At 43.9% G+C, this 10,990-nt stretch overlaps 1 protein-coding gene across 1 annotated transcript; it reads left to right on the top strand.

Moving 5' to 3' along the window:
• Nucleotides 1-1,876: 1,876 nt before the first annotated feature.
• Nucleotides 1,877-2,702, top strand: LOC147974066 (uncharacterized). Its single transcript, XM_087524899.1, has 3 exons — nt 1,877-1,938; nt 2,028-2,311; nt 2,404-2,702. The coding sequence occupies exons 1-3, from the start codon at nt 1,877-1,879 to the stop codon at nt 2,700-2,702; spliced, it is 645 nt and encodes a 214-aa protein (XP_087381025.1).
• Nucleotides 2,703-10,990: the final 8,288 nt, after the last annotated feature.

Here is a 10,990-nt window from a genome sequence, read left to right as displayed (position 1 = left end):
GCTGTTTTTGGTGAACTGAAGATGCACATGCTGTAGCAGATGCTGTTTTTGGTTGTGATGTGATGCTGTTTTATTTCATTGTGAGAAAAAAAATATGCGCGAGCGGGGACTCGAACCCACGACCGTGCGCTTGTTTCACTATGTTTCTACCACTAGTCTAGGAAGAGACTATTAGTCTTCTACTCTATGCCAACCCTTTTCAATATATCAAACTAGTCAAGTATCAAGCACACACCTCGCTGAAGAGTGGGCCACTCGACCCACTCGCTGACAAGTGGGCCATTTTGCTATTGTACCCAAGCTACCAAAAATATGCGCGTGGCCAAAAAATATGCGCGCGGGGGGCTCGAACCCACGACCTGACACTTATTTCACTATGTTTCGACCACTGGGCTAGGAAGAGGCTGTTTGTCTTGTAATCTATGCCCACCCTTTTTCAATATATAAAACCAGTAACGTAGCAAACACAGAACTCACTGATAAGTGGACCCGCTCCCTCTCTTTTCCCACTTCTCCTCATCACTCGACCCGCTCCTCCTCTGCATCGACGACGCCGCCCACCGCTGCCGGCTCCTTCCTCTCCCACCGCCGGCCTCCCCACCGCCGCCGGCTCCTTCCTCTCCCACCGCTGCCGACTCCTTCCTCTCCCACCGCCGCCGACTCCTTCCTCTCTCTCCCGAGGTATGAATCCTTCCTCTCTCTCTCTCTCCTTCCTAGTTGGATTAGTTTTCTGCTACTAGTTAGATTAGGGTTCTTGCCATCACCTAGATTGGATTAGATTAGATAGGGATTGGATTAGATTAGGGTTTGATTTGGTTAGGGTTTGATTCGGACTGCATTAGATTAGATTAGGGTTGGATTAGATTAGTGTTTGATTAGTGGGAAATGATTCAGTTAAGGATTATGCTGTCAAGTATGCTTTGTGCCTTTTGATAAGAGTGGGAAGTATGTTGTCAAGGATTATTCAGTTAAGGGTTCTTGTCAAGTATTCAGTTAAGGATTCAGTTAAGGAATTAGATAAGTACAGATGTATGAGACACTTGGTATGAGCTGTAGAATGTTCTGTGCCATTTGATATGCAGCAAGTATGAGCATTATGAGGCAGTGAGACACTAGTGTGTTCTAATTTGTTTTCTTCTTGTAATGTTTTACCCGAGTGGCTAAGCACTGCTATGTAGGTGTGCAAATACAATGTGATCATGCTAAGCACTGCTATGTTGGTGCTTATGTTTTGATGTGTACAAATACAATTCTATCTAGGTGTTTGCACCGCTAAGATTTTCTTGGTCTCTTGTTGTTTCTGTTTTGATGTTATATTCATAGAAGTTTGCATATGTGTGCATCATATAATGTGATCATGCTGGCTCAAAAGGTTGAGAAAGGCCAGTGTCAGAAATGATCATAATCTCTTGATGATGCATGAAGTATTTCCTGCTATAATTTTCTTCAGTCACACTGTTGTTTTGTTGTGCTTGATAAACCTGAGACTTCTTTCTATTGTAATATTGAAACTGTTGTTTTGCTGTACACTATTGGTCCATTTATAATAGATATGGTTCTAGTCAATTTATAGTAGATATGGTTCTGGTCAATTTATATTGCTGTGTTCTGGTCAATTTATAGTAGATTTTAGTGTTATTGTTGTTGGTGGTCACCTGATGATGTTGTTGTTGTTGTGTTAGTTTACTATGCTATTGACGTTGATGTGCTTGTTTATAGTAGGAGCAAATTGAGGCCATTGCCATTTATAGTAGTATTCCAAATTGAGGCCCTGGCAAACACATGTAGTAATTATTATACTGTTTTGAAGTGCTTGTTTCCTATTTCTGTCCAGTCCTGTTGTTTTATTTACAATGCTGCTTTTCAGAGAAGTGAGATGGCTGGCTTGGAAGGTTTCGAGTTCTTCGAGATCGTAATTGAGAAATCTTGCAGTAGGCAGGTATATTTATCATCACTCATTTCTTTATCATCACTCTGATGTCTAGTGCTTGATTGCCACAATTAACCACTGTTTGACCCTCGCTGCGGAGGCTGCCTGACACGTTTGCGAAGATGCTCGCCGGCCGTGAGCCCCACAAAGTGAAGCTGCGGGAGGCCGGCAGTGGGCTTCACAGGTTGTGGGACGTGCTGGTGGTGTTCGATGGTGAAGGCCACATGTACCTAGGGCCCGGCTGGGAGCATTTCGCCCACGCCCATGAGCTACAGCTCAGATACTTCCTTGTCTTCCGCTACGACGGCGATGCCATGTTCACCATGAAGATGTTCGACAACACCATGTGCCTCATGTACTACCAGCACGACGACGATGCCAGTAAGCTCTCTGCCTCTCTTCTTCATGCCCTTTAGGCTTCCTCTACCTGCACGACGACAACACCATGTTCACACTTTGTTGCATTCGGCCAGGCAATGGGAGCAGCAGCGGGGATGACGAGGAGCAGCCTATTCTGGCTGATGACGACCATGTTATGATGGTGGCTGATGACGACCCTGCTATGGTTGTGGCGGACGACGACCTTGCTATGGTGGTGGCGGATGACGACCTTGCTATGGTGGTGGCGGACGATGACCTCGCGATGGTGGTGGCGCCTGCAATCCCACAGCTTGGCAACAGGAGCATGCCAATTGTGGTAGAGGAGTACATCCGCGTTGGGATTCTCCACTCTGAGCGCATCAGATTGATGAAGGAGAAGAAGGAGGAGTGAAGATGTTAAGAAAATGAAGTGGCAATGTTAAGCATGTTAGGTTTAAGCTTGTTAGTGTAATCTGAACATGTCAATGTTAAGTATGTCAGGTTTAATTTTGTGCATGCTCATGGATGCTGTATGACAGTGTCATCTAAACATGTCAATTTCTTAACAATGAATATTCAGTTTGGTAATTGATGGGAATTGAAATTTTTTATGCATGCTCATGGATGAAAGATAAAATTATGGGTTTTTGTGCATGCTCATGTATGAAACAATATAAGTTTCATTTTTTGAATGCTAAAAACATGACTCAAACCCTAGCCACGGACGACCGCCGTGACGAAATCCGCCGGTTTTTGAAAACACCGTAAAAAAAATTCAAAAACCATTTTTCATTTTTTGAATGCTAAAGACATGGGTTTTTCGTGAAGCGGCTACAAGGAGGGTCACCCCAAACGGCGTCATTCCATGTCTATCTCAAAGTAGACCATATTTTACGGACGCTTGCCAAAAAGCATGCATTTCCGACCCTCGTAGCTACTCCCGGCAATTCAGACCACCTTCTGCCGATTCAGCTGGAACCGACTGGAATTTGAACTGCGGGTCCTCCATAGCTTGCCCGTTATTTTCACTAAAAATGCTTTTTAGCTTCACAGGTAGGCATTTCATTATAGAATCGACAATAGATTTGCACAGCTCAAACCCTAGCCACAGACGGCCGCCGCGATGAAATCGGCCGGTTTTTTAAAACACCGTAAAAAATTCAAAAAAATGGGAGTCCTCCACGTCACATCATCGAATGTGGCCTACCAACTAGCAAAAATACTAAACTTGCAATACCGGCGTTTTCTTGAAAAAGTGTTCTAAAAAACGACCTACCATGAACGAAGATTCATGGCTTTCAAGCCAAACTAGCAATGATATGGCCGCATCCGTTGAATAGTTTCTGATAATATGCCCAAATTTAGCGCATGCCTCCGTATTGTGATGGCAAACAATGTTGCCAAAGCGAGGTTCCAACTTGTTTAACAAAAAAACCATTTTTCATTTTTTGAATGCTAAAGACATGCGTTTTTCGTGAAGCGGCTACAAGGAGGGTCACCCCAAACGGCGCCATTCCATGTCTATCTCAAAGTAGACCTTATTTTACGGATGGTCGCCAAAAAGCATGCATTTCCGACCCTCGTAGCTACTCCCGACAATTCAGACCACCTTCGGCCGATTCACTTGGAACCGGCTGGAATTTGAACTGCGGGTCCTCCATAGCTAGCCCGTTATATTCACTAAAAATGCTTTTCAGCTTCACAGGTAGGCATTTCATTATAGAATCGACAATAGATTTGCACAGCTCAAACCCTAGCCACGGATGGCCGCCGCGATGAAATGAGCCGGTTTTTTAAAACACCGTAAAAAATTCAAAAAAATGGGAGACCTCTGCGTCACATCATCAAATGTGGCCTACCAACTAGCAAAAATACTAAACTTGCAATAACGGCATTTTCTTGAAAAAGTGTTCTAAAAAACGACCTACCATGAACGAAGATTCATGGCTTTCAAGCCAAACTAGCAATGATATGGCCGCATCCGTTGAATAGTTTCTGATAATATGCCCAAATTTGGCGCATGCCTCCGTCTTGTGATGGCAAACAATGTTGCCAAAGCGAGGTTCCAACTTGTTTAACAAAAAAACCGTTTTTCATTTTTTGAATGCTAAAGACATGCGTTTTTCGTGAAGCGGCTACAAGGAGGGTCACCCCAAACGGCGCCATTCCATGTCTATCTCAAAGTAGACCCTATTTTATGGACGGTCGCCAAAAAACATGCATTTCCGACCCTCGTAGCTACTCCCGACAATTCAGACCACCTTCGGCCGATTCAGCTGGAACCGGCTGGAATTTAAACTGCGGGTCCTCCATAGCTTGCCCGTTATTTTCACTAAAAATGCTTTTTAGCTTCACGGGTAGGCATTTCATCACAGAATCGACAACAGATTTGCATGGCTCAAACCCTATCCACGGACGGCCGCCGCGACGAAATCGGCCGGTTTTTGAAAACACTGTAAAAAATTCAAAAAAATGGGAGACCTCCGCGTCACATCATCAAATGTGGCCTACCAACTAGAAAAAATAATAAACTTGCAATAACAGCATTTTCTTGAAAAAGTGTTCTCAAAAACGACCTACCATGAACGAAGATTCATGGCTTTCAAGCCAAACTAGCAATGATATGGCCGCATCCGTTGAATAGTTTCTGATAATATGCCCAAATTTAGCGCATGCCTCCGTATTGTGATGGCAAACAATGTTGCCAAAGCGAGGTTCCAACTTGTTTAACAAAAAAACCATTTTTCATTTTTTGAATGCTAAAGACATGCGTTTTTCGTGAAGCGGCTACAAGGAGGGTCACCCCAAACGGCGCCATTCCATGTCTATCTCAAAGTAGACCTTATTTTATGGATGGTCGCCAAAAAGCATGCATTTCCGACCCTCGTAGCTACTCCCGGCAATTCAGACCACCTTCGGCCGATTCACTTGGAACCGGCTGGAATTTGAACTGCGGGTCCTCCATAGCTAGCCCGTTATATTCACTAAAAATGCTTTTCAGCTTCACAGGTAGGCATTTCATTATAGAATCGACAATAGATTTGCACAGCTCAAACCCTAGCCACGGACGGCCGCCGCGATGAAATGAGCCGGTTTTTTAAAACACCGTAAAAAATTCAAAAAAATGGGAGACCTCTGCGTCACATCATCAAATGTGGCCTACCAACTAGCAAAAATACTAAACTTGCAATAACGGCATTTTCTTGAAAAAGTGTTCTAAAAAACGACCTACCATGAACGAAGATTCATGGCTTTCAAGCCAAACTAGCAATGATATGGCCGCATCCGTTGAATAGTTTCTGATAATATGCCCAAATTTGGCGCATGCCTCCGTCTTGTGATGGCAAACAATGTTGCCAAAGCGAGGTTCCAACTTGTTTAACAAAAAAACCGTTTTTCATTTTTTGAATGCTAAAGACATGCGTTTTTCGTGAAGCGGCTACAAGGAGGGTCACCCCAAACGGCGCCATTCCATGTCTATCTCAAAGTAGACCCTATTTTATGGACGGTCGCCAAAAAACATGCATTTCCGACCCTCGTAGCTACTCCCGACAATTCAGACCACCTTCGGCCGATTCAGCTGGAACCGGCTGGAATTTAAACTGCGGGTCCTCCATAGCTTGCCCGTTATTTTCACTAAAAATGCTTTTTAGCTTCACGGGTAGGCATTTCATCACAGAATCGACAACAGATTTGCATGGCTCAAACCCTATCCACGGACGGCCGCCGCGACGAAATCGGCCGGTTTTTGAAAACACTGTAAAAATTCAAAAAAATGGGAGACCTCCGCGTCACATCATCAAATGTGGCCTACCAACTAGAAAAAATAATAAACTTGCAATAACAGCATTTTCTTGAAAAAGTGTTCTCAAAAACGACCTACCATGAACGAAGATTCATGGCTTTCGAGCCAAACTAGCAATGATATGGCCACATCCGTTGAATAGTTTCTGATAATATGCCCAAATTTGGCGCATGCCTCCATCTTGTGATGGGAAACAATGTTGCCAAAGCGAGGTTCCAACTTGTTTGACAAAAAACCATTTTTCATTTTTTGAATGCTAAAGACATGCGTTTTTCGTGAAGCGGCTACAAGGAGGGTCACCCCAAACGGCGCCATTCCATGTCTATCTCAAAGTAGACCCTATTTTACGGACGGTCGCCAAAAAAGCATGCATTTCCGACCCTCGTAGCTACTCCCAGAAATTCAGACCATCTTCGGCCGATTCAGCTGGAACCGGATGGAATTTGAACTGCGGGTCCTCCATAGCTTGCCCATTATTTTCACTAAAAATGCTTTTTAGCTTCACAGGTAGGCATTTCATCACAGAATCGACAACAGATTTGCACGGCTCAAACCCTAGCCATAGACGGCCGCCGCGACGAAATCGGCCGGTTTTTGAAAACACCGTAAAAAATTCAAAAAAATTCAAAACAATGGGAGACCTCCGTGTCACATCATCAAATGTGGCCTACCAACTAGCAAAAATACTAAACTTGCAATACCGGCGTTTTCTTGAAAAAGTGTTCTCAAAAACGACCTACCATGAACGAAGATTCATGGCTTTCAAGCCAAACTAGCAATGATATGGCCGCATCCGTTGAATAGTTTCTGATAATATGCCAAATTTGGCGCATGCCTCCGTCTTGTGATGGGAAACAATGTTGCCAAAGCGAGGTTCCAACTTGTTTAACAAAAAAACTGTTTTTCATTTTTTGAATGCTAAAGACATGCGTTTTTCGTGAAGCGGCTACAAGGAGGGTCACCCCAAACGGTGCCATTCCATGTCTATCTCAAAGTAGACCCTATTTTACGGACGGTCGCCAAAAAGCATGCATTTCCGACCCTCGTAGCTACTCCCGGTAATTCAGACCACCTTCGGCCGATTCAGTTGGAACCGGCTGGAATTTGAACTGCGGGTCCTCCATAGCTTGCCCGTTATTTTCACTAAAAATGCTTTTTAGCTTCACAAGTAGGCATTTCATCACAGAATTGACAACAGATTTGCACGGCTCAAACCCTTGCCACGGATGGCCGCCGCGGCGAAATCGTCCGGTTTTTGAAAACACCGTAAAAAATTCAAAAAAAATGGGAGACCTCCGTGTCACATCATCAAATGTGGCCTACCAACTAGCAAAAATACTAAACTTGCAATATCAGCTTTTTCTTGAGCTACTCGGTATGATTTTAACCATGATTTTTACAAAGTTTACAAAAAAAACCCTATTTTTTTCTACCCCCAAACCCAAAAGAATTTCCCTCCCACACCAAAATTTCCCTCTCCCAAAATTTCCCTCCACTCCCTCCACTCCCTCTCCCACTACCAGGCGGGACCCACCACTCCCTCTCCCACTAACACGCGGGATCCCCTCCCCTCCCCTCCCAAAATTTCCCCTCCCTCTCCCATTCCCCACCCCGCAACCCTAGCGCCGCCCCTCCTCTGCTCCGCCCCGACAAACCGCCCGCTCCGTGCCGCCCCGCCACGCCGCGCCATAGTGCGCCGCCCAACCCGACGACGAATCCACCCTTCTCTCTCCCCTCGACGACGGCTACATCGACCGCCCGAGCTACGACTACATCAACGACAGTGAGTACATCGGTGACGGTGGCTACATCATCCACATCATCAACGATCGACGATGGCGACAGGTACCCCTCTCCTCTCCCCTCTCCCCTCGATCTTCTAGGGTTCGGTAGATCCCCCTCCTGGTCGACCTAGGGTTAGGATTCGGTCGATTTAGGGTTAGGATTCGGTCAATCTAGGGTTAGGATTCTGTTGATCTACGAGCTCCTGGTGGTTCTTGTTCATGTTCATCGGACAACTTGTTCATGTTCATCGAGCTCCTGGTTCTTGTTCTTGTTCATGTCGATCTAGGGTTAGGATTCGCGCGTCGGCTCCTCCCTCCCTGCTCGAACCCTTCTGATCCAGAACGTGCTTGCCAGATTCACTCATGGTGCTTGGCTTGGGTCACAGTTGGTTATGTTGCATGCATGTCCTTGTGCACTTGTAGTGCTGGTGGTTTAAGGCACTGAGAATTGGAAGCAGACGCTTATGGGAATTTAGATCTCATCTAGTAGTTCTTAGTTTGATCCGATCGTTTGTGGCAATGTAGAATTGGAAGCAGATGCTTATGGCAACTGATTGAGTGGAGTATCCTTCTCAGCCAAGCACAAATCTGCTTGTTTATAAATGCCCAATTGACAGTAATTGCACGTCCTACAAAACATTGCTTTTTATGATTATTATTATTACTATTTAAAAGGTTGCACCGTTTATCAGATATATTGTTTATTTGTTTGGATCTTTCATGTCATAATCTTTAAAAAAATGCTTGTTTGATACTCCTGGAGCTCCTGGTGGTTTGTTTGATCCCCCTCATGGTTTAGGGTTCATGTTGATGGAGAGGAAGTGCGTGATTTTAGGGGATGGGGATGGATGAGGAAGTGGATGAGGTTTAAGGAAGACCTCCCTCTGGTTCATGTTGCTTGTGTATGATTTAATTACTTAGCTTGTGTTAGTAGCACTTGGAGAAGGTGCCCCTCAGGGCCTCTCATGCTACCCATTCCTGTTGTTTTGAGGTTATGGGTGGGTTTGCTGTGCGTTTGGTTATATTGTGCTTGTGCGTTGGTCTGGTTCATGGCGTGTTTACCGCTCTTGTGAGCGGGGCGCTGTGTCACTGATGTTTCTAAACCTGATGTTTATGCCGTATCTCTCTGATGAGATGTATGGCCAAGTGAATGCTGTCATCATCACGATTCACCCCTATGAAACCAGAAGTTTATTTCCCTTTGATTTCATCGAAACTGATGCCTTGTTTTGGCCCAAGATGTTGTAATATCGTTCTATGGCTACCCACGATCTGTCCTTTTTTGCGGGTATGGCATTCTTTCTGTACTCAAACACAAAAGCAATCTGTGTTAAGTAGACGGTTCTGTGTTCAGTCACCAAGCTATAGTGGAATTACATGATTCAGATGAGCATTTCTTTATCAGCATAGAGGTTGTCCCATGTGGCCCTCTCGCCTTTTTTTGTTGTTGTTGCAAAGACCGGGAACTTTATTGAGCAGTTGAGAATAATTTTTTCATCTGCTTTTGTACTTCTGCAAGTACTGTTGTTTCATGCTTTACTAGTGGAAACATCTAGTTGTTTTGAAGGTCCTCATGATATACTCATCTAGCTTGCTGTCAGACTGTCTAAGCATGTGTACATGACACTAATTCACTAGTTCATGTTGCTTGCTTGCTAACATACATGTTGCTTGCAAGCATACATGCTTAATTAGGGTTTCCATCAGCAGTACTTGCTTGTGTCAGTAGCACATGGAGAAGAAGCTACTTGCTTGCTTATTAATTAGGGTTTGTATCAATAGTATTTGCTTGCTTCTTTTCAATTTCCTTCATTGCTTGCTTGTTTCTATCAATAGCACTTTGCTTGCTTGCTTGTTTAGTGTACATATATTTCCACTCTACATGCATGCTTGTTTAGTGCACTTACATGTTTACTTAATTAATAACAGTACATCACTCTATGTGCATGATGGTCCAAATGCTTTCCTTTATTAATACAAGTGCATCATTTTACTTTATCCCTGTTGTATCTGATTGTTGTTTATTCTATTTTGCAAGCACCACCTTGAAGGAAATATGCCCTAGAGGCAATAATAAAGTTATTATTTATTTCCTTATAATCATGATAAATGTTTATTATTCATGCTAGAATTGTATTAACTGGAAACATAATACATGTGTGAATACATAGACAAACAAAGTGTCACTAGTATGCCTCTACTTGACTAGCTCGTTAATCAAAGATGGTTATGTTTCCTAACCATGAACAAAGAGTTGTTATTTGATTAACGGGATCACATCATTAAGAGAATGATCTGATTGACATGACCCATTCCATTAGCTTAGCACCCGATCGTTTAGTATGTTGCTATTGCTTTCTTCATGACTTATACATGTTCCTATAACTATGAGATTATGCAACTCCCGTTTACCGGAGGAACACTTTGGGTACTACCAAACGTCACAACGTAACTGGGTGATTATAAAGGAGTACTACAGGTGTCTCCAAAGGTACATATTGGGTTGGCGTATTTCGAGATTAGGTTTTGTCACTCCGATTGTCGGAGAGGTATCTCTGGGCCCTCTCGGTAATGCACATCACTTAAAGCCTTGCAAGCATTGCAACTAAATGAGTTAGTTGCAGGATGATGTATTACAGAACGAGTAAAGAGACTTGCCGGCAACGAGATTGAACTAGGTATTGGAATACCGACGATCGAATCTCGGGCAAGTAACATACCGATGACAAAGGGAACGACGTATGTTGTTATGCGGTCTGACCGATAAAGATCTTCGTAGAATATGTAGGAGCCAATATGGGCATCCAGGTCCCGCTATTGGTTATTGACTGGAGACATGCCTCGGTCATGTCTACATTGTTCTCCAACCCGTAGGGTCCGCACGCTTAAGGTTACAATGACAGTTATATTATGAGTTTATGCATTTTGATGTACCAAAGGTTGTTCGGAGTCCCGGATGTGATCACGGACATGACGAGGAGTCTCGAAATGGTCGAGACATAAAGATTGATATATTGGAAGCCTATGTTTGGATATCGGAAGTGTTCCGCGTGAAATCAGGATTTTACCGGAGTACCGGGAGGTTACCGGAACCCCCCGGGAGCTAAATGG

This window comes from Triticum urartu, chromosome 5A (genome assembly GCF_056163025.1).
Source record: "Triticum urartu cultivar PI428250 chromosome 5A, HENAU_Tu73, whole genome shotgun sequence".
Lineage (NCBI taxonomy): Eukaryota > Viridiplantae > Streptophyta > Magnoliopsida > Poales > Poaceae > Triticum > Triticum urartu.
The sequence above is the reverse complement of the archived record's forward strand: the minus strand, read 5'-3'. Positions and strand labels throughout refer to the sequence as shown.